Raw genomic sequence first — 24,314 nt, 5'->3', positions numbered from 1 at the left:
AACTGAGTTTACATACACCTTAGCCAAATACATTTAAACTTCTGACTTCAACTGTATATCCAATGCATCAAACATCTACATTTAAATGGTGTTAATATTAGTTTGCATATTTCTGTTAATTCCCAATTTCCAGCTCTGAATATTCACCAAAATGAGCAACCCTACTACCACCCCAACCTTGTCACAACACAATTGATTGGCTCAAACACATTAAGAAGGAAAGAAATTCCACAAATTAACTTTCAACAAGGCACACCTGTGAATTGAAATGCATTCCAGGTGACTGCCTGAGTTTAGAGAATGCCAAGAGTGTGCAAAGCTGTCATCAAGGCAAAGAAAGGGTGGTTACTTTGAAGAATCTGAAATATAAAATGTATTTTGATTTGTTTCACAACTTGTTACTACATGATTCCATGTGTTATTTTATTGTTTTTATATATTCACTATTATAGTAAAAATACAGAATAACCCTGGAATGAGTTGGTGTGTCAACTTTTGACTGGTACTGTGTGTGTTCAATGTGAAGAGTCAACTCATTTTATTAAAGTTGTCTACCTATGATATGGTGAAAGGTTTTATGTTTCTGTCTCCATATGATATGGTAAACATATCCAACACACAAAACATCTACATTTAAATGGTATTAATATTAATTTGCATATATTTCTGTTAATTCCCACAATGTTCCCACCTCTGAATATTCCCTAAAATGTGCAACCCAACTGACGACTCAAACTGAATTCTTCCGCTGCTCTATTGTTCGCTACATACAATACTTCAGTCTGAAACTGCCATCATTTAAGTAGTTTGTTGTGAAAAGTAGGTCTGTTGTACAGAACGAAGTCATCAGTGATCATCTCTAACCAATCGGAGTATCAAAGACAATGGCGTATCGGTTTCTAGGACCAATCAGAACTGTTAGAATATTTTTCAGTTTTAGAAATTGGCGGGGAGGTACTCCGATCCAGACTCATTGGTAGAACAAACGTCCGTGGGCGTAGCATTTGGCCGAAGCAAAGAGTTTGGATAGCCAGGTAAATTAAAAAATAACTGGTAAAGCTGCATAGTTTTATAAAGGTCTGGAACTTACCTTTTTGGTGTACTCACTTTTGAGGAAACAAGCTCAAGTACATAGTACAAATATTATAGAAATATTAATAATTGTCTACACTGAACAAAAATATAAATGCAACAGGTGACGTGTTGGTCCCATGTTTCATGAGCTGAAATAATTGATCCCAGAAATGTTCCATATGCACAAAGCTTATTTCTCTCAAACTTTGTGCAGAAATGTTTTTACATCCCTGTTAGTGAGCATTTCTCCTTTGCCAAGATATTCCATCCACCTGACAGGCCACTCTAAATGTGCAGTTTTGTCACACAACACAATGCCACAGATGTCTCAAGTTTTGAGGGAGTGTGCAGTTAGCAATGTCCACCAGAGCCGTTGCCAGATAATTTAATTTCTATACCATAAGCCGCCTTCAACTTAGTTTTAGAGAATTTGGCAGAACGTCCAACCGGCCTCACAACCGCAGACCACGTGTAACCACGACAGCCCAGGACCTGCCAGGACCTCCACAGCTGATGAAACGGAGGAGTATGTCTGTCTGTAATAAAGCCCTTTTGTCGGGGAAAAACTAATTATGATTGGCTGCGCCAGTGGGTGATTTCCTTATATGAACTGTAACTCTGTAAAATCGTTGAAATGTTGCGTTCATATTTTTGTTCAAGATAATTATTTTTTCCTATTCAACAGAAGTGGGGCAATAGGGCTTGAAATGACTGAAATACTTTCTAAATTAAGGTGACAAATGGACAATTTTGCTTAACGTTTAAACTGCAATTTTTTCAAACTTTACGTTGAATGATAAGAAAAAACGTAAAATTCCACAGCAATTCACAATGCTGAATAATGGTCCTATTACGTATCTATGACTGCTAGAGCCAGGCAATGAAGTTATAGCCTATCTACTGCAGTCATATATCCTTGAAAGTGCCTTGGCTAGGCCTATCTATCTGCAATCAATTGTGAACACCCACTTGCGTCATTAGCAAAAAGAAAGAGCAGGCAAGCCAGTTGCACTGTGATAAACATTTTGTGGGGGGAAAAGACAAGAATTCCCCTAAAGGATTTTTCTTAATATTAAAGATCCCAATTTTGTTTAAACATTTTAGCTTTTAAACATTCACACCCCTATTCTAAATATAGTAACAATGAAATGATAAAATACTTGCTGTAAGATTTCACCTTCTTATAACTGTAAATAAATATGATCATTGTAGTGACAGTACAATATTAGCACAATTTCATAAAACTGACAGACTTTTCTGCCGGATGTCTTCTGAGCGAGATGCCATTCAAATGTGTGCAGACGTGTTACAACTACAGCTTTAAGCACAAAGCAATTTAGTCAGTTTGTGACCAAGAGAAAGTGGTCTTGTTTCAATTCTACAAAATTATTTTGTATTTTTTCCTGTTGAGAGCTATAAATCCAGCTGAGAACATCGCAGCGAGATGAAACCGCTATTGTTGCATCTGATAGACTCCCGTTTCATATGCAAGCTCAGCTATGAGGTTCACAGGCACAGGAAGTTCTTTGTCCGGATAGGCCAGAAAATGTGACGCGTCGCTCCCTATGCAAATTAACAATTTCCTGTGTTTATGAACCTCACAGCTGCGCTTGCAATAGCACACATGAATCGGGACAACCAGCGCTTTTAGAGAGTGTAAAGCAATTGGTGCTGTTCACAGGGTACGCTCTACACAGAAATATTGGTCAGAACCGCTCTAAGTTTCGTAAATAGGGGACATAACGTTTAAGAGGTTTTAATACCCTCTTCATAATGTGTGTTTTTTGCTCCGGAAAACCAACCCACAGTGTGTTTATATGGACTTAATCGGCATAGGCCCTGCGATAGACTAGCATCCTGTCCAGTGGGTGTACTTGTATAGAACATCAAGCTGCCTCACACTACTTACTTACCTAATAGGCATAGGACTAGGGATGTCATAGGAGTAGCTAACACATCTTTTTATCCATGGCTGTTTGAAAGATACGCCAGCCTCTAGCTGAGGGCAAGACATGCCAAACACTACAATTAAGTGTTTCAATTAATCTCACTGCTCCCCAATAGCACTGTTTGTCGCCAAACTTGATGGTAGTGAGAGTTTGAGACCTTGGAAAAGCTAAAGACAGTGGGCTTGTTCGACATTGTAGCCGACAGTGTAAGCAACTGCCGACTGACTGACAAATCACTTTGCATCATTAATAACTACTCAGTCATTATTATTTGTAGATCAGTCAGTCAATCACAATGCGTCACAGATTTGATCCGCTCAAACACGGCCATCGAGTGGTTATGGGGGAGGAGTAGTGTTTACGGTAGTAGGATGTTTACGGTAGTGTCACTGTGCTGTTTATTAGAATGACATGCTGATATGTTAATTTAACCTCAGTCTTGTGTCCTTCCATCTAGGCCGAGTTACTGTCAAGCACTTTGATAAATGCTGATTATAAAAGGGCTTTATCAATACATTTGTTTCATTGAATTATTGATTAATGGATGCCCTTTATAAATTAATTTGATTTATTAAATTGAGGTAGTGAGTGGTTGATTAATGCCCTTTCCCTCCAGGAGATGATTTGATTGATTGATTGGTACCTTTTCTCCTCTAGGAGTTGATCCTGCCGCTGCTGCTGCTGTGCCTGCTGATTCTGATCAGCACCCTGAACCCACATGTCTACTACGGAGGCATCAGTACCATGGAGCTGGAGAGGGAGGACTACCACTTACTCAAGGGCCTGGGATACACCCCCATTAACAATGCCACCAATCACATCATGGAGGAGGTGGCCCAGGAAATGCGTAAGTAGGAGGATGGACATGAAGTGCGTAAAATGCTAATATAGGGGATTTTGACTTGCTTTGGAGTTGTCGCACAAATGCTAAAACGTTAGCATTTGGCGACTGTGACCAGGTTAACAAAACCAAGGCATGGATTAAGCCCTCCCCGTCCCGTCATGGATTTAGTCTAAAAGCATTGCCTTGGTGTAGGCTAAGCATTGATTGGAGCATGGAGGGAATTTATATGGGCCCTTGTCAAAAGTTGTGCGCTATAACAGGAACACTGTGCTATTGGGGATGCAGACAGTGTATTTATGTCTGCCTTATTTCTTGTGATTTCCTGATTGCACTGTAGACTTGCAGGATCGCCTGGAGATGTTCTCTAGTGAAGAGGATCTGGAGAATGCCAGTCTTTATGAGCCCTCAGGCTACGTTGGGGTGGTCTTCATGGGCAGCACACCCACCTCTTACAGGTTGCGCTTCCCTTACAACCATCTGCCCCTGCCCAGCGACTACACTGAATCTATTGGTGAGAGATGATTTTAATTTTACTATAGATAAAGTATTTATTTTTTAATTGTGAGCTAGAGTTGAGCCTATTCCTTCCTAATGTCCATTAGTGAGAGAGACAGAGTTTGACCCTACCCTCTTTGAACAAGCAGAACATCCCCAATACAATAGAAAGCCTTCCGTTTGGAGATGTATTGTTTGCATACTGCTAGATGATTTTAAACTCCAAGATTATTCAAAGGATTGGTCACTAGTCCATGTACAGATGTGAGTTATGAAGGCAATAACGGAGTGTGTCTGTCTGTATCTCTTTGTTTGTCCTCCCTCCCTCAGCCAACTGTTTTGCCAGCTCAGTGAACTGCAGAGCAGCTAATTACTGGTACTCTGGCTTCATCCGCCTCCAGACTCTCATTGACGCCGCCATCATACAGGTGAGATCAAATCAAATGTTATTTGTCACATGTGCCGAATACAAGAGGTGTAGACCGTACAGTGAAATCCTTACTTACAAGCCCTTAACCAACAATGCAGTTTTAAGAAAATACCTTTAAAAAAGTATGAGATAAGAATAAGAAATAATTAAAGTGCAGCAGTAAATAACAATAGCGGGGATATATACGGGGGGTACCTGTACAGGGTCAATGTGCGGGGGGCACCGGTATTGAGGTAATTATGTACATGTAGTTAGGGTTATTAAAGTGGCTATGCATAGATATTAACAGAGAGTAGCAGCAGCGTAGCATGAAGGCATGAAGGGCAATGCAAATAGTATGGGTAGCCATTTGATTAGCTGTTCAGGATAGAGGTCGGCCGATTATGATTTTTCAACGCCGATACCGACTATTGGAGATCCAAAAAATGCCGATACCAATTAATTGGCCAATTTTTATATATACATTTGTAATAATGACAATTACAACAATACTGAATGAACACTTTTATTTTAACTTGGTACATAAATAAAAAATAAATTTAGTCTCAAATAAATAATGACATGTTCTATTTGGTTTAAACACACTATTGGAGAAGAAAGTAAAAGTGCAATATGTGCCATGTAAGAAAGCTAACGTTTAAGTTCCTTGCTCAGAGCATAAGAACATATGAAAGCTGGTGGTTTCTTTTAATATGAGTCTTCAATATTCCCAGTTAAGAAGTTTTAGGTTGTAGTTATTATAGGAATTATAGAACTATTTCTCTCTATACCATTTGTATTTCATATACCTTTGACTATTGGATGTTCTTATAGGCACTATAGTATTGCCAGCCTAATCTCGGGAGTTGATAGGCTTAAAGTCATAAACAGCGCTGTGCTTCAATCATTGCGAAGAGCTGCTGGCAAACGCAGGAAAGTGCTGTTTGAATTAATGCTTACGAGCGTGCTGCTGCCTACCATCGGTCAGTCAGACTGCTATATCAAATCATTGACTGAATTGTAATATAAAAAACACAGAAATACGAGCCTTAGGTCATTAATATGGTCAAATCCGGAAACTATCATTTAGAAAACAAAATGTTTATTCTTTCAGTGAAATACGGAACCGTTCCATATTTTACAGAACGGGTGGCATCCAGGAATCAGGAGGATAGAGTTATGGTCAGATTTGCCAAATGGAGGGCGAGGGAGAGTTTTGTACGCGTCTCTGTGTGTGTAGTAAAGGTGGTCTTGAATTGTTTTCCCTCTGGTTGCACATTTAACATGCTTATAGAAATGAGGTAAAACTGATTTAAGTTTTCCTGCATTAATTAAAGTCCCCGGCCACTAGGAGCGCCACCTCTGGATGGGCGTTTTCCTGTTTGCTTATGGAGGAATACAGCTCATTGAGTGCGGTTTTTGTGCCAGTCTCGGCCTGTAGGGGTATGTAGACAGCTACGAAAAATACAGATAAACTCTCTAGGTAAATAGTGTGGTCTACAGCTTATCAAGAGATACTCTACCTCAGGCGAGCAAAACCTTGAGACTTCCTTAGATATCGTGCAGCAGCTATTGTTTAGAAATATGCATTGGCCCTCACCCTGTTTCTTACCAGAGGCTGCTGTTCTGTCCTGCCGATGGAGTGTATAACCTGCCAGCTGTTTGTTCTTAATGTCGTCGTTCAGCCACGACTCTGTGAAACATAAGATATTACAGTTTTTAATGTCCCGTTGGTAGGATATACGTGCTTTCAGTTTGTCCCATTTATTTTCCAAATATTGAACGTTAGCTAGCAGAACGGAAGGCAAGGGCAGATCCTGATCTCTTTCCGCGAAACCTACGTTTCCTATTCCAGCGAATCACGGGGATCTGGGCCTGGTCGGGTGTCTGTAGTATATCCCTCGCGTCCGACTCATTGAAGAACTCCTCGTCCAATTTGAGGTGAGTAATTCCTGTTCTCATGTCCAGAAGCTCTTTTCGGTCATAAGAGACTGTAGTAGCAACATTATGTACAAAACAAGTTACGGACAACGCGAAAAAACAAACAAAATAGCGTGGTTGGTTGAGAGCCGATAAGATGGCAGCCCTCCCCCCGGCGCCATGTTTAACAGGTCAAGGTTGTTGTAGAGATCTCTTCAGGATGTTCAACGTCAATCTTACTTGACCTCCTGCTTGGATGATTGATTTTGAACCTGTGACGGAGACCCAAATGACTCCTTATTCCCTATGTAGTGCACTACTTTTGACCAGGGCCCGTAGGGAGTTGGGTACCATTTGGGATGCACCCTGTTTATCCAGTTTTCTGCAGCAAAGGGAGTGATGCTGTTTTTCGTTTTGTAATTGCAGTTTATGTTTTAACAAGAAAATGATTTTCCATTAATTGAATGTAGTCTACTTTCTGTATGCTATATTTGCCTTTTACTTTGTTGCAAAGCTTATTATTTGCCTATGGGAATTATATTCTACACTGAACAAAAATAGAAATGCAACATGGAACAATTTCAAAGATTTTACTGAGTCAAATCAAATTTATTTATATAGCCCTTACATCAGCTGATATCTCAAAGTGCTGTACAGAAACCCAGCCTAAAACCTCAAACAGCAAGCAATGCAGGTGTAGAAGCACGGTGGCTAGGAAAAACTCCCTAGAAAGTCCAAAACCTAGGAAGAAACCTAGAGAGGAACCAGGCTATGAGGGGTTGCCAGTCCTCTTCTGGTTGTGCCGGGTGGAGATTATAACAGAACATGGCCAAGATGTTCAAATGTTCATAAATGACCAGCATGGTCAAATAATAATAATCACAGTAGTTGTCGAGGGTGCAACAAGTCAGCACCTCAGGAGTAAATGTCAGTTGGCTTTTCATAGCCGATCATTAAGAGTATCTCTACCGCTCCTGCTGTCTCTAGAGAGTTGAAAACAGCAGGTCTGGGACAGGTAGCACGTCTGGTGAACAGGTCAGGGTTCCATAGCCGCAGGCAGAACAGTTGAAACTGGAGCAGCAGCACGGCCAGGTGGACTGGGGACAGCATGGTCCTAGGGCTCAGGTCCTCCAAAAGAGAGAATGAGAGAATTAGAGAGAGCATACTTAAATTCACACAGGACACCGGATAAGACGGGAGAAGTACTCCAGATATAACAAACTGACCCTAGCCCCTCGAGACATAAACTACTGCAGCATAAATACTGGAGGCTGATACAGGAGGGGTCAGGAGACACTGTGGCCCCATCCGATGATACCCCCAGACAGGGCCAAACAGGAAGGATATAACCCCACCCACTTTGCCAAAGCACAGCCCCCACACCACTAGAGGGATATCTTCAACCACCAACTTACCATCCTGAGACAAGGCCGAGTATAGCCCACAAAGATCTCCGCCACGGCACAACCCAAGGGGGGGCGCCGACCCAGACAGGAAGATCACGTCAGTGACTCAACCCACTCAAGTGACGCACCCCTCCTAGGGACGGCATGAAAGAGCACCAGTAAGCCAGTGACTCAGCCCCTGTAATAGGGTTAGAGGCAGAGAATCCCAGTGGAGAGAGGGGAACCGGCCAGGCAGAGACAGCAAGGGCGGTTCGTTGCTCCAGAGCCTTTCCGTTCACCTTCACACTCCTGGGCCAGACTACACTCAATCAAAGGACCCACTGAAGAGATGAGTCTTCAGTAAAGACTTAAAGGTTAAGACCGAGTCGGCGTCTCTCACATGGGTAGGCAGACCATTCCATAAAAATTGAGCTCTATAGGAGAAAGCCCTGCCTCCAGCTGTTTGCTTAGAAATTCTAGGGACAATTAGGAGGCTTGCGTCTTGTGACCGTAGCGTACGTGTAAGTATGTACGGCAGGACCAAATCGGAAAGATAGGTAGGAGCAAGCCCATGTAATGCTTTGTAGGTTAGCAGTCAAACCTTGAAATCAGCCCTTGCCTTAACAGGAAGCCAGTGTAGGGAGGCTACCACTGGAGTAATATGACCATTTTTTGGGGTTCTAGTCAGGATTCTAGCAGCCGTATTTAGCACTAACTGAAGTGTATTTAGTTCTTTATCCCGGTAGCCGGAAAGTAGAGCATTGCAGTAGTCTAACCAAGAAGTAACAAAAGCATGGATTCATTTTTCTGCATCATTTTTGGACAGAAAGTTTCTGATTTTTGCAATGTTACGTAGATGGAAAAAAGCTGTCCTTGAAACAGTCTTGATATGTTTGTCAAAAGAGAGATCAAGGTCCAGAGTTACGCCGAGGTCCTTCACAGTTTTATTTGAGACGACTTTACAACCATCAAGATTAATTGTCAGATTCAACAGAAGATCGCTTTGTTTCTTGGGACCTAGAACAAGCATCTCTGTTTTGTCCGAGTTTAAAAGTAGAAAGTTTGCAGCCATCCACTTCCTTATGTCTGAAACACAGGCTTCTAGCGAGGACAATTTTGGGGCTTCACCATGTTTCATTGAAATGTACAGCTGTGTGTCATCCGCATAGCAGTGAAAGTTAACATTATGTTTTCGAATGACATCCTCAAGAGGTAAAATATATAGTGAAAACAATAGTGGTCCCAAAACGGAACCTTGAGGAACACCGAAATGTACAGTTGATTTGTCAGAGGACAAACCATTCACAGAGACAAACTGATATCTTTCCGACAGATAACATCTAAACCAGTCCAGAACATGTCCGTGTAGACCAATTTGGGTTTCCAATCTCTCCAAAAGAATGTGGTGATCGATGGTATCAAAGGCAGCACTAAGGTCTAGGAGCACGAGGACAGATGCAGAGCCTCGGTCTGACGCCATTAAAAGGTCATTTACCACCTACACAAGTGCGGTCTCAGTGCTATGATGGGGTCTAAAACCAGACTGAAGCATTTCGTATACATTGTTTGTCTTCAGGAAGGCAGTGAGTTGCTGCTCAACAGCTTTTTTTTATTTTTTATTGAGAGGAATGGAAGATTCGATATAGGCTGATAGTTTTTTATATTTTCTGGGTCAAGGTTTGGCTTTTTCAAGAGAGGCTTTTTTACTGCCACTTTTAGTGAGTTTGGTACACATCCGGTGGATAGAGAGCCGTTTATTATGTTCAACATAGGAGGGCCGAGCACAGGAAGCAGCTCTTTCAGTAGTTTAGTTGGAATAGGGTCCAGTATGCAGCTTGAAGGTTTAGAGGCCATGATTATTTTCATCATTGTGTCAAGAGATATAGTACTAAAACACTAGAGTGTCTCTCTTGATCCTAGGTCCTGGCAGAGTTGTGCAGACTCAGGACAGCTGAGCTTTGGAGGAATACGCAGATTTAAAGAGGAGTCTGTAATTTGCTTTCTAATGATCATGATCTTTTCCTCAAAGAAGTTCATGAATTTATTACTGCTGAAGTGAAAGCCATCCTCACTTGGGGAATGCTGCTTTTTAGTTAGCTTTGCGACAGTATCAAAAATAAATTTAGGATTGTTCTTATTTTCCTCAATTAAGTTGGAAAAATAGGATGATCGAGCAGCAGTGAGGGCTCTTCGATACTGCACGGTACTGTCTTTCCAAGCTAGTCGGAATACTTCCAGTTTGGTGTGGCGCCATTTCCGTTCCAATTTTCTGGAAGCTTGCTTCAGAGCTCGGGTATTTTCTGTATACCAGGGAGTTAGTTTCTTATGACAAATGTTTTTAGTTTTTAGGGGTGCAACTGCATCTGGGGTATTGCGCAAGGTTAAATTGAGTTCCTCAGTTAGGTGGTTAACTGATTTTTGTCCTCTGACGTCCTTGGGTAGGCAGAGGGAGTCTGGAAGGGCATCAAGGAATCTTTGTGTTGTCTGAGAATTTATAGCACAACTTTTGATGCTCCTTGGTTGGGGTCTGAGCAGATTATTTGTTGCGATTGCAAACGTAATAAAATGGTGGTCCGATAGTCCAGGATTATGAGGAAAAACATTAAGATCTACAACATTTATTCCATGGGACAAAACTAGGTCCAGAGTATGACTGTGACAGTGAGTAGGTCCAGAGACATGTCGATGATGGCTCCGAAAGCCTTTTGGAGTGGGTCTGTGGACTTTTCCATGTGAATATTAAAATCACAAAAAATTAGAATATTATCTGCTATGACTACAAGGTCCGATAGGAATTCAGGGAACTCGGTGAGGAACGCTGTATACGGCCCAGGAGGCCTGTAAACAGTAGCTATAAAAAGTGATTGAGTAGGCCGCGTAGATTTCATGACTAGAAGCTCAAAAGACGAAAACGTCTTTTTTTTTTTTTTATTGAAATTTGCTATTGTAAATGTTAGCAACACCTCCGCCTTTGCGGGATGCACGGGGGATATGGTCACTAGTGTAACCAGGAGGTGAGGCCTCATTTAACACAGTAATTCATCAGGCTTAAGCCATGTTTCAGTCAGGCCAATCACATCAAGATTATGATCAGTGATTAGTTCATTGACTATAACTGCCTTTCAAGTGAGGGATCTAACATTAAGTAGCCCTATTTTTAGATGTGAGGTATCACGATCTCTTTCAATAATGGCAGGAATGGAGGAGGTCTTTATCCTAGTGAGATTGCTAAGGCGAACACTGCAATGTTTAGTTTTGCCCAGCCCAGGTCGAGGCACAGACACCGTCTCAATGGGGATAGCTGAGCTGACTACACTGACTGTGCTAGTGGCAGACTCCACTAAGCTGGCAGGCTGGCTAACAGCCAATTATCTACAAATTCTAACTTTTGGGAGGGGCAGAAAACAGTTTTCAACCAGCGATTGAGTTGTGAGGCTCTGCTGTAGAGCTCATCACTCCCCCTAACTGGGAGGGGGCCAGAGACAATTACTCGATGCCGACACATCTTTGTTGTGCTTGGTGACCTCTGACTGTTTCATCCTAACATCGTTGGTGCCGACGTGGATAACAATATCTCTATACTCTACACTCGCCAGTTTTAGCTTTAGCCAGCACCATCTTCAGATTATCCTTAACGTCGGTAGCCCTGCCCCCTGGTAAACAGTGTATGATCGCTGGATGATTCGTTTTAAGTCTAATACTGCGGGTAATGGAGTCGCCAATGACTAGGGTTTTCAATTCGTCAGAGCTAATGGTGGGAAGCTTCGGCGTCTCAGACCCCGTAACGGGAGAAGTAGAGACAAGAGAAGGCTCGGCCATCAGACTCCGACTCGCTGCTTAATGGGGAAAACCGGTTGAAAGTTTCTGTCGACTGAATGAGCGACACCGGTTAAGCATTCCTACAGCATTTCCCTCCAGAAGCCATGAGAAAGTTGTCCGTCTGCGGCGACTGTGCGAGGGGATTTATACTACTATCTGTACTTACTGGTGGCACAGACGCTGTTTCATCCTTTCCTACACTGAAATTACCCTTGCCTAACGATTGCGTCTGAAGCTGGGCTTGCAGCACAGCTATCCTCGCCGTAAGGCGATCGTTCTCCTGTATATTATGAGTACAGCGACTGCAATTAGAAGGCATCATGTTAATGTTACTACTTAGCTTCGGATGGTGGAGGTCCTGACGAACCATGTCCAGATAAAGCGTCCGGAGTGAAAAAGTTGAATGGGAAAAATAAAAAAAAGTTGTGAGGAAAAAATAAATAATATAAACGGTAATTATAAAGTAAAAACCGTAAAGTTGTCAGGTAACAAAGTAAGGTTTACAGCTCATATAAGGAAATCAGTCAATTTAAATATATAAGTGAATCCCTTAATCTATGGATTTCACATGACTGGAAATACAGATATACATATGTTGGTCATGGATACCTTAAAGACATTTTGTCTGTCATAGTTGAAGTGTACCTATGATGAAAATTACAGGCCTCTCTCATCTTTTTAAGTGGGAGAACTTGCACAATTGGTGGCTGACTAAATACTTTTTTGCCCCACTGTGTATATATATATACATACCGATTATTGGAGGACCATAAGAAGCCGATACCGATTAATCGGACGATTTTTATATGTATGTATGTGTGTGTGTGTGTGTGTGTGTGTGTGTGTGTGTGTGTGTGTGTGTGTGTGTGTGTATGTATATACACTGCTCAAAAAAATAAAGGGAACACTTAAACAACACAATGTAACTCCAAGTCAATCACACTTCTGTGAAATCAAACTGTCCACTTAGGAAGCAACACTGATTGACAATAAATTTCACATGCTGTTGTGCAAATGGAATAGACAAAAGGTGGAAATTATAGGCAATTAGCAAGACACCCCCAATAAAGAAGTGGTTCTGCAGGTGGTGACCACAGACCACTTCTCAGTTCCTATGCTTCCTGGCTGATGTTTTGGTCACTTTTGAATGCTGGCGGTGCTTTCACTCTAGTGGTAGCATGAGACGGAGTCTACAACCCACACAAGTGGCTCAGGTAGTGCAGCTCATCCAGGATGGCAAATCAATGCGAGCTGTGGCAAGAAGGTTTGCTGTGTCTGTCAGCGTAGTGCCCAGAGCATGGAGGCGCTACCAGGAGACAGGCCAGTACATCAGGAGACGTGGAGGAGGCCGTAGGAGGGCAACAACCCAGCAGCAGGACCGCTACCTCCGCCTTTGTGCAAGGAGGAGCAGGTGGAGCACTGCCAGAGCCCTGCAAAATGACCTCCAGCAGGCCACAAATGTGCATGTGTCTGCTCAAACGGTCAGAAACAGACTCCATGAGGGTGGTATGAGGGCCCGACGTCCACAGGTAGGGGTTGTGCTTACAGCCCAACACCGTGCAGGACGTTTGGCATTTGCCAAAGAACACCAAGATTGGCAAATTCGCCACTGGCGCCCTGTGCTCTTCACAGATGAAAGCAGGTTCACACTGAGCACATGTGACAGACGTGACAGAGTCTGGAGACGACGTGGAGAATGTTCTGCTGCCTGCAACATCCTCCAGCATGACCGGTTTGGCGGTGGGTCAGTCATGGTGTGGGGTGGCATTTCTTTGGGGGGCCGCACAGCCCTCCATGTGCTCGCCAGAGGTAGCCTGACTGCCATTAGGTACCGAGATGAGATCCTCAGACCCCTAGTGAGACCATATGCTGGTGCGGTTGGCCCTGGGTTCCTCCTAATGCAAGACAATGCTAGACCTCATGTGGCTGGAGTGTGTCAGCAGTTCCTGCAAGGGGAAGGCATTGATGCTATGGACTGGCCCGCCTGTTCCCCAGACCTGAATCCAAATGAGCACATCTGGGACATCATGTCTCGCTCCATCCACCAACGCCACGTTGCACCACAGACTGTCCAGGAGTTGGCGGGATTCTTTAGTCCAGGTCTGGGAGGAGATCCCTCAGGAGACCATCCGCCACCTCATCAGGAGCATGCCCAGGCGTTGTAGGGAGGTCATACAGGCACGTGGAGGCCACACACACTACTGAGCCTCATTTTTACTTGTTTTAAGGACACTACATCAAAGTTGGATCAGCTTGTAGTGTGGTTTTCCACTTTAATTTTGAGTGCGACTCCAAATCCAGACCTCCATGGGTTGATAAATTTGATTTCCATTGATAATTTTTGTGTGATTTTGTTGTCAGCACATTCAACTATGTAAAGAAAAACAAGTATTTAATAAGAATATTTCATTTATTCAGATCTAGGATGTGTTATTTTAGTGTTCCCTTTATTTTTTTGAGCAGTGTATATATATATATATATATATATTACATACATACATACATATAGTGTCAACCTTAAGTCTAAATATTGCTGTTACATTGCACAACCTTCAATATTATGTCATAATTATGTTAAATCCTTGCAAATTAGTTTGGAATGAGCCAGGCGGCCCAAACTGTTGCATATACCCTGATTCTGCGTGCAATGAACGCAAGAGAAGTGACACAATTTCCCTAGTTAATATTGCCTGCTAACATTAATTTATTTTAACTAAATATGCAGGTTTTAAAAAAATATACTTCTGTGTATTGATTTTAAGAAAGGCATTGATGTTTATGGTTAGGTACATTCGTGCAACGATTTTGCTTATTTTGCGAATGCGTTTTTGTTAAATATTCCCCTGTTTGGCGAAGTAGGCTGTGATTCAATGATAAATTAACAGGCACCACATTGATTATTTGCAACGCAGGGCAAGCTAGTTAACCTAGTAATATCATCAACCATGTGTAGTTAACTAGTGATTATGTGAAGATTGGTGGTTTTTATAAGATTAGTTTAATCCTAGCTAGCAACTTACCTTGGCTCCTTGCTGCACTTGCGTAACAGGTGGTCAGCCTGCCACGCAGTTTCCTTGTGGAATGCAATGTAATCGGCCATAATCGGCGTCCAAAAATGCACATTACTGATTGTTATGAAAACTTGAAATCGGCCCTAATTAATCGGCCATGCCGATTTAGTCGGTCGACCTCGAATAGATTTGATCAGGCTGTTAATTGTGGCCTGTGGAATTTTGTCCCACTGTACTTCAATGGCTGTGGTAAGTTTCTGGATATTGGCGGGAACTGGAACACGCTGTCGTACACGTGGATCCAGGGCGTCCCAAACATGCTCAATGGGTGACATGTCTGGTGAGTATGCAGGCCATGGAAGAACTGGTACATTTTCAACTTCCAGGAACTGTGTACAGATCCTTGCGACATGGGGCCGTGCATAATCAAGATGAAACATGAGGTGATGGCGGAGGATGAATGACACAACAATGGGTCTCAGTATCTCGTCACGGTATCTCTGTGCATTCACATTGCCATCGTTAAAATGCAATTGTATTCGTTGTCCGTAGCTTATTCCTGCCCATACCATAACCCCTCGGACACAATGGAGCACTTTGTTCACAACACTGACATCAGCATACCACTCAACCACACCATACACACCAGCACACTTCTCCAGCGTGTCAGTGGCATTCGAAGGTGAGCATTTGCTTGCTAAAGTCGGTTACAACGCCGAACTGCAGTCAGGTCAAGATCCTAGTGAGAACGACGAGCACACAGATGAGCTTCCCTGAGACGGTTTGACAGTTTTTGCAGAAATTCTTCGGTTGTGCAAACCCATAGATTCATCAACTGTCCGGGTGGCAGGCACAGCCAATCAGAATGAGTTTTTCCCCACAAAAAGGCTTTATTACAGACCGCAACACTCCTCAGATTCATCAGCTATCCGGGTGGCTGATCTCAGATGATCTCACAGGTGAAGAAGGTGGATGTACTGCCAAATTCTCTAAAATGATGTTGGAGGCGGCTTATGGTAGAGAAATTAACATTCAACTCTTTGGCAATAGCTCTGATGGACATTCCTGCAGTCAGCATGCCAATTGCATGCTCCCTCGACTTGAGACATCTGTGGAATTGTGTTGTGTGACAAAACTGCACATGCTAGTGGCCTTTTATTGTCCCCAGCACAAGGTCACCTGTGTAATGGTCATGCTGTTTAATCAGCTTCTTGATATGCCACACCTGTCAGGTGGATGGATTATCTTGGCAAATGAGAAATGCTCACCAACAGGGATGTAAACAAATTTGTACCCACAATTCTAGAGAAATAAGCATTTTGTGTGTATGGAATTTCTGGGATCTTTTATTTCAGCTCATGAAACATGGGATCAACACTTTACATGTTGCGTTTATATTTTTGTCCAGTGTATATTAATGCTTGATCCCTGCCTGTGTCCTGTGTTCAGATGCAGACCAAGCGGTCAGTGTGGAGTGAGATGGACCACCTGCGTGTGGTGATGATGGGCCAGCCAGGGTCAGTGGAGGTCCAAAAGTTCCCCCACGCTCTCATCTCCATCTACCTGGTGCTGGCTTTCACACCCTTCATCACCTTCCTCATTGTCAACGTGGCAGCAGAGAAGGAACACAGACTCAAAGACACCATGACCATGATGGGCCTCTACGACTCTGCCTTCTGGTCAGTAGGATGATTTGTGTTTGTTAAAGTAACTGCTGTATACATTTATACTATATTGCCATAAAGAACCTCCAACAGTTAACTGACTCAATGATGGAGGCTGGCGTACCATGTGCAACGCTAGGTTGTTAAAGAAATAACATTATTAAGGCTTTTTACATCATCCCACGTAAGGGCGGCAGGTAGCCTAGTGGTTAGAGCGTTGGACTAGTAACCGAAAGGTTGCAAGATCGAATCCCAGAGCTGACAAGGTAAAAATCTGTCGTTCTGCCCCTGAACAAGGCAGTTAACCCACTGTTCCTAGGCCGTCATTGAAAATAAGAATTTGTTCTTAACTGACTTGCCTAGTTAAATAAAGGTAAAATTATAAAAAATAAGAGTCTGAGGGGACTATTTTTACATAATTTATGTTACGATATCTGCTTTTTTTTCTCTACAAAGGTGTGTGTGTGTGTGTGTGTTGATGTTTCAACAGGCTATCGTGGGGCCTGCTGTATGCAGCTCTGGTCACCACCATGTCCATCCTCATGTCCATCATCGCTACCTATACAGCCCTCTTCCCCAACAGTGACTTCATCGTCATCTTCCTCCTCATCTTCCTCTACGGCATCTCCTCTGTGAGTACCTCTAATGAGCCCTGGTTGGTTCATGACATGCCATTTACTGTGTGTTCAATTAAATCCCTGAAACAGAAGAACAGAGTTGAAGTTCAGACTGTTCTAAAAGATAATATACAGTACCAGTCAAAAGTTTGGACACACCTACTCATTTCAGGGTTTTTCTTTATTTTTACTATTTTCTACATTGTAGAATTATAGTAAAGACATCAAAACTATGGAATCATGTAGTAACCAAAAAAGTGTTAAACAAATCTAAATATATTTATTGCATCACTGCCTGGTATGGCAACTACTCGGCCTCTGACCGCAAGGCACTACAGAGGGTAGTGCGTATGGCTCAGTACATCACTGGGGCCAAGCTTCCTGCCTTCCAGGACCTCTATACACGAGCAATGGACAGTAGACCAGTGGAAATGTTTTCTTTGGTCCGAGTCCAAATTTGGGATTTTTGGTTCCAACCGCTGTGTCTTTGTAAGACGCAGAGTAGATGAATGGATGGTCTCCGCATATGTGGTTCCCACCGTGAAGCATGGAGGAGGAGGTGTGGGGGTGTTCCGGTACTCTTTTTGGGTGTCGGTACTGTTTATATTTAGGTGCAGGAACTACACTATACTTTTGAGCTAATATTCTGTAAGAGGAACAGGAGCTCAAGCAGTAGAACATTTGAAGTTCCAGTATTCCGCTCCGGAGAGCTCCTGCCCAAGTCAAGCACTGCTGCTATAAAAGTGAACAGTGTTTGCGTGTGATCAGGGGTGTATTCATTCCGCCGATTCTGTTGAGAAAAATATCTTAACAAAACGGGAATAAACATACCTGAATTTGTCCAATAGAAACTCACATTTGCAACTGTTGAACTAATGATTACACCATAGATCAACTAGATGCAGGCAATAGTGTGCAAGGCATTTATGAATGTGTCACCACTGTCTGTTGCCTTGATTACTCAAAATTCTTTCAACCTGTGCACATACGCTGTAAACTTTCATTCATAGGCTAGGTTGTAGCAGCCTCATGATGGGTTCAGGGAAAATTTGAGTATCATGTAGTAGCCTAAAGCTATCGACATTACGTACGTTTAGGCCAGTACATGATCACTAGCTGGCTACCACCTGGTTACTCAACCCTGCACCTTAGAGGCTGCTGCCCTATATACATAGACATGGAATCACTGCTCACTTTAATAATGGAACACTAGTCACTTTAATAATGTTTATATATTGCTTTAGTCATTTCATATGTATATACTGTATTTTTGTCTATTCCACTACGGCATTGCTTGTCCTAATATTTATATTTCTTCATTCCATTATGTGTGTATTGTTGTGAATTGTTAGATATTACTGCACTGTTGGGGCAAGGAACAAACATTTCTCTACACTCGCAATAACATCTGCTAAATATGTGTATGTATCCAATACAATTTGAATGGAATATGAATGACAGTTGTCGTGGTAATTTCCTGTATTACTCAATAAAGAGAGAGAGAGAGAGCCAACCACACACAAGTCAGAGTTAAATTATATATTCCATCTTTAATATACACTGCTCAAAAAAATAAAGGGAACACTAAAATAACACATCCTAGATCTGAATGAATGAACTATTCTTATTAAATACTTTTTTCTTTACATAGTTGAATGTGCTGACAACAAAATCACACAAAAATGATCAATGGAAATCAAATGTATCAACCCATGGAGGTCTGGATTTGGAGTCACACTCACAATTAAAGTGGAAAACCACACTACAGGCTGATCCAACTTTGATGTAATGTTCTTAAAACAAGTCAAAATGAGGCTCAGTAGTGTGTGTGGCCTCCACGTGCCTGTATGACCTCCCTACAACGCCTGGGCATGCTCCTGATGAGGTGGCGGATGGTCTCCTGAGGGATCTCCTCCCAGACCTGGACTAAAGCATCCGCCAACTCCTGGACAGTCTGTGGTGCAACGTGGCGTTGGTGGATGGAGCGAGACATGATGTCCCAGATGTGCTCAATTGGATTCAGGTCTGGGGAACGGGCGGGCCAGTCCATAGCATCAATGCCTTCCTCTTGCAGACACTGCTGACACACTCCAGCCACATGAGGTCTAGCATTGTCTTGCATTAGGAGGAACCCAGGGCCAACCGGACCAGCATATGGTCTCACAAGGGGTCTGAGGATCTCATCTCGGTACCTAATGGCAGTCAGGCTACCTCTGGCGAGCCCATGGAGGGCTGTGCGGCCCCCCAAAGAAATGCCACCCCACACCATGACTGACCCACCGCCAAACCGGTCATGCTGGAGGATGTTGCAGGCAGCAGAACGTTCTCCACGGCGTCTCCAGACTGTCACGTCTGTCACATGTGCTCAGTGTGAACCTGCTTTCATCTGTGAAGAGCACAGGGCGCCAGTGGCGAATTTGCCAGTCTTGGTGTTCTCTGGCAAATGCCAAACGTCCTGCACGGTGTTGGGCTGTAAGCACAACCCCCACCTGTGGACGTCGGGCCCTCATACCACCCTCATGGAGTCTGTTTCTGACCGTTTGAGCAGACACATGCACATTTGTGTCCTGCTGGAGGTCATTTTGCAGGGCTCTGGCAGTGCTCCTCCTGCTCCTTCTTGCACAAAGGCGGAGGTAGCGGTCCTGCTGCTGGGTTGTGTCGTGACGTTGTATTAGTTAATGTGGCGACTGTTGCTCATCGAATGATTACAAGTTTCTAATTACGTGATTAACTGAATCAAGCAATTATTAACTCATTAACCTGGGGCACCATGGGAAAACGAGTTTTTATTGAGTTTCTATTTCCCAAATTAACTCAAAGAATATCAGAATATCGATTTTACCACAGCCGCTAATTAACCAGTTGCCTCTAACAGTCTCGTTCTGAACGTCGTATAGCCCGGGATTCTGGACGGACCCGGGTCTCACTAATGAATTCGCACCACACCAGTCTTAGTTGAATGTTTATTTACTAAAAAGCTAAAATGATGATAAAAGATACACATACACAAAAACACATTCTAGGCTATTGATTAGAACTTAGTACAACGGGCCAACACACTAGGGCGCGTGTTACCCAAAATGGGGATTTAAAAGAGAGAGAAAGAGAGAATGTACACAAGAGGAATATACATTTGGGTGAAATTGTCAGCTATGCTCATTCTAACCCTAGCCTTGCCCCAAACTGCCGCTGTTATGAGTCAGAATATAATGATGTAATTACTTGTGGAGGTTCTCCGTGGATTTTCCCGCGTGGACCGTTCAAGCTGCTCAATGACGCACTTCTCCTACGCACCTCTCTAGGTGTCCTCACGACACGATGTCCGTGTCCTTTGGCTTTACTGGCCTGTTCCTTTGTCCTCGCTCTGGAAGTGGTCTTCGGAGGACAGATAGCTCTGTAGCTCAGAGCTCACAGCGTAAAGATGAAAGAGGGTAGATACCACGATTCGATGGGGAGTGGAGGCTAGGTGGTTCGGCTTGAATACACCCGCTTAGACACGCTACTCATCCGTAGCTTGGGTAGAAAAAGATTTCTTTGTCTTCAACTTGTTGCGTTTTGGATTCGTTGACCTTTTAGACCTTTGGCTGCAGCTCGGGTCACTTAGTCTACTCTGTTAATTCTGCACTCACAGGTTTTATACCCTCGGGTCAGAAGTTGGCGTAACCGCCTTGAGGGCAATTCTCTGGGCGTACCAAGTTTGAGGGGAAAGGTATAGATTTTACTCAAATCCAATTTTAGACAACTAACTTCACATTTCATCTCTACCGAAACATTCTCTTTGATTTGGACTGTCACGTTCCTGACCTATTTATGTTAGTTTTTGTGTGTTAGTTGGTCAGGACGTGAGGTTGGGTGGGCATTCTATGTTTTCTGTTTCTGTGTTGGTTTTGGGTTGCCTGGTATGGCTCTTAATTAGAGGCAGGTGTTTGGCGTTCCTCTAATTAAGAGTCATATTTAGGTAGGCGTTGTCACAGTGTTCGTTGTGGGTGATTGTCTCCTGTGTCTGTGTCGATGTTTGCACCATACGGGACTGTTTACGGTTTGTTCATTTATGTAGTCTGTTCCTGTTCATTTCGTTCTTCACGTTGTATGTAAGTTCGTTGTTCAGGTCTGTCTACTTTCGTTTTGTTATTTTGTATCATTTTCAAGTATAGTTCGTTTTCGTGTTTGTTCGTTTTGTTTATTTAAAATAAAAATCATCATGTATTCACAACCCGCTGCGCCTTGGTTCGATCACTACTCCTCCTCTTCTTATGAAGAGAGAGAGGAACGCCGTTACAGAACCACCCACCTATCCAGAGCCAAGCAGCGGTGTAAACGGAGTAAGGGACAGCGAAAGAAGGAGGAATGGACTTGGGACGATGTATTGGACGGTAAAGGTTGCTACACATGGGAGGAGATCCTGGCTGGAAGGGATCGCCTCCCATGGGAACAGGTGGAGGCACTGAGGAGAGCAGAGGCTACTGGGTTGAAGAACCGGAGTTATGAGGGGACGCGTCTTGCACGGAAGCCCGAAAAGCCCGTGAGTAACTCCCAAAAATTTCTTGGGGGGGGGCTAAGGGGTTGTGGGCCAAGGGCAGGTAGGAGACCTGCGCCCACTTCCCAGGCTAACCGTGGAGAGCGGGAGTACGGGCAGACACCGTGTTACGCAGTAGAGCGCACGGTGTCTCCTGTACGTGTGCATAGCCCGGTGCGGGTTATTCCACCTCCCCGCACTGGTCGGGCAACCGGGAGTATTCAACCAGGTAAGGTTGGGCAAGCTCAATGCTCAAGAGTGCCAGTACGCCTCCACGGTCCGGTATTTCCGGCACCACCTCCCCGCCCCAGCCTAGTACCTACAGTGTCTACACTACGCACTAGGCTACCAGTGCGTATCCTGAGCCCTGTTCCTCCTCCACGCACTCTCCCTATGGTGCGTGTCTCCAGCCCAGTGCCTCCAGTTCCGGCACCACGCACCAAGCCTCCTGTGCGTCTCCAGAGCCCTGTACGCACTGTTCCTCCTCCACGCACTCTCCCTGTAGTGCGTGTATCTAGCCCGGTGCCTCCAGTTCCGGCCCCACGCACTAAGCTACCAGTGCGTCTCCAGAGCCCTGTACACACTGTATATTCTCCCCCTACTAATCCTGATGTGCTTGTCCTCAGCCCGGCGTCACCAGTGCCGGTACCACGCATCAGGGGTAGAGTAGGCTTTGAGAATACAGTGTGCCCTGTCCCTGCTCCCCGCACTAGTAGGAAGGTGCTTATCATTAGCACGGTGCCTCCAGTTCCGGCACCACGCACCAGGTCTACAGTGCGCCGTATCCGGCCAGAGCCATCCGTCTCACCAGCGCCATCTGAGCCATCCGTCTCCCCAGCGCCATCTGAGCCATCCGTCTCCCCAGCGCCATCCGTCTCCCCAGCGCCATCTGAGCCATCCGTCTCCCCAGCGCCATCTGAGCCATCCGTCTCCCCAGCGCCATCTGAGCCATCCGTCTCCCCAGCGCCATCTGAGCCATCCGTCTGCCAGGAGCCTGCAAAGCCGCCCGTTTGCCATGAGCCTGCAAAGCCGCCCGTCTGCCATGAGCCTACAGAGCCATCCGCCAGACAGGAGCCGCTAGAGCCGTCAGCCAGACAGGAGCCGCTAGAGCCGCCCGCCAGACAGGATCTGCCAGAGCCGCCAACTAGACAGGATCTGCCAGAGCCGCCAACCAGACAGGATCTGCCAGAGCCGCCAACCAGACAGGATCTGCCAGAGCCGCCAACCAGACAGGATCTGCCAGAGCCGCCAACCAGACAGGATCTGCCAGAGCCGCCAACCAGACAGGATCTGCCAGAGCCGCCAACCAGACAGGATCTGCCAGAGCCGCCAACCAGACAGGATCTGCCAGAGCCGCCAATCAGACAGGATCTGCCAGAGCCGTCAGAGAGCCATGAGCAGCCAGAGCCGTCAGAGAGCCATGAGCAGCCAGAGCCGTCAGAGAGCCATGAGCAGCCAGAGCCGTCAGAGAGCCATGAGCAGCCAGAGCCGTTAGAGAGCCATGAGCAGCCAGAGCCGTCAGAGAGCCATGAGCGTCGAGAGCCGTCAGCCTGCCATGAGCGTCGAGAGCCGTCAGCCTGCCATGAGCGTCGAGAGCCGTCAGCCTGCCATGAGCGTCGAGAGCCGTCAGCCTGCCATGAGCGTCGAGAGCCGTCAGCCTGCCATGAGCGTCGAGAGCCGTCAGCCTGCCATGAGCGTCGAGAGCCGTCAGCCTGCCATGAGCGTCGAGAGCCGTCAGCCTGCCATGAGCGTCGAGAGCCGTCAGCCAGCCATGAGCATCGAGATTCGTCAGTCAGCCATGAGCTGCCCTTCAGCCTGAAAAGGCTGGATACCCAGAACTGCCCATCAGTCCAGAGCTGTCTCTCTGTCCGGAGCTGCCTTTCAGTCCGGAGTTGCCCCTCTATCCTAATCTCCCTCTCTATCTTCATCTATCTCTATATTCTTATCTATCCCTCTTTCTTGATTTATCTCTCTGTCCCGGGGTTGTCCCTATTAGATATGTTGTTAAGGGAATTTTGTGGGGGTCAAAAGAGGGTGGACATTCTTGGAGGGAGGAAGTTAGGATGGATTATGGTGGGGTGGGAACCGCGCCCCGAGCCTGAACCACCACCGTGGTTAGATGCCCACCCAGACCCTCCCCTAGATTTTGTGCTGGTGCGTCCGGAGTTCGCACCTTGTGGGGGGGGTACTGTCACGTTCCTGACCTATTTATGTTAGTTTTTGTGTGTTAGTTGGTCAGGACGTGAGGTTGGGTGGGCATTCTATGTTTTCTGTTTCTGTGTTGGTTTTGGGTTGCCTGGTATGGCTCTTAATTAGAGGCAGGTGTTTGGCGTTCCTCTAATTAAGAGTCATATTTAGGTAGGCGTTGTCACAGTGTTCGTTGTGGGTGATTGTCTCCTATGTCTGTATGTATGTTCGTACCACATGGGACTGTAGCGTTTGTTTGTTTCGTTTCGTTTCGATGTCGTCCGTTTCCTGTACGTAAGTTTATGTTTAGTTATGTAAGTTTATGTTCAGGTTTCGTTCAACGTCGTTTTCTTGTTTTGTAGTTTGAAAGTGTTTTGTTTCGTTTCGTGTTGCCATCATCGTTGTTAAATAAAGATGGCTTATT

The 24,314-nt window shown here is 44.6% G+C and overlaps 1 protein-coding gene across 2 annotated transcripts in view; it reads left to right on the top strand.

Moving 5' to 3' along the window:
* The window catches only part of abca5 (ATP-binding cassette, sub-family A (ABC1), member 5), a 110,308-nt gene that overhangs the window by 21,561 nt on the left and 64,433 nt on the right, over positions 1–24,314 (top strand). For both annotated transcript variants that reach the window (XM_071393826.1, XM_071393825.1), the window contains exons 3-7: positions 3,681–3,870; positions 4,205–4,378; positions 4,693–4,790; positions 16,356–16,585; positions 17,061–17,202. In XM_071393826.1, the coding sequence (XP_071249927.1) occupies positions 3,681–3,870; positions 4,205–4,378; positions 4,693–4,790; positions 16,356–16,585; positions 17,061–17,202 (834 nt within the window). The remainder of the gene's footprint in view (positions 1–3,680; positions 3,871–4,204; positions 4,379–4,692; positions 4,791–16,355; positions 16,586–17,060; positions 17,203–24,314) is intronic.

This window comes from Salvelinus alpinus, chromosome 3 (assembly GCF_045679555.1).
Source record: "Salvelinus alpinus chromosome 3, SLU_Salpinus.1, whole genome shotgun sequence".
Classification (NCBI taxonomy): Eukaryota; Metazoa; Chordata; class Actinopteri; order Salmoniformes; family Salmonidae; genus Salvelinus; species Salvelinus alpinus.
The sequence above is the reverse complement of the archived record's forward strand: the minus strand, read 5'-3'. Positions and strand labels throughout refer to the sequence as shown.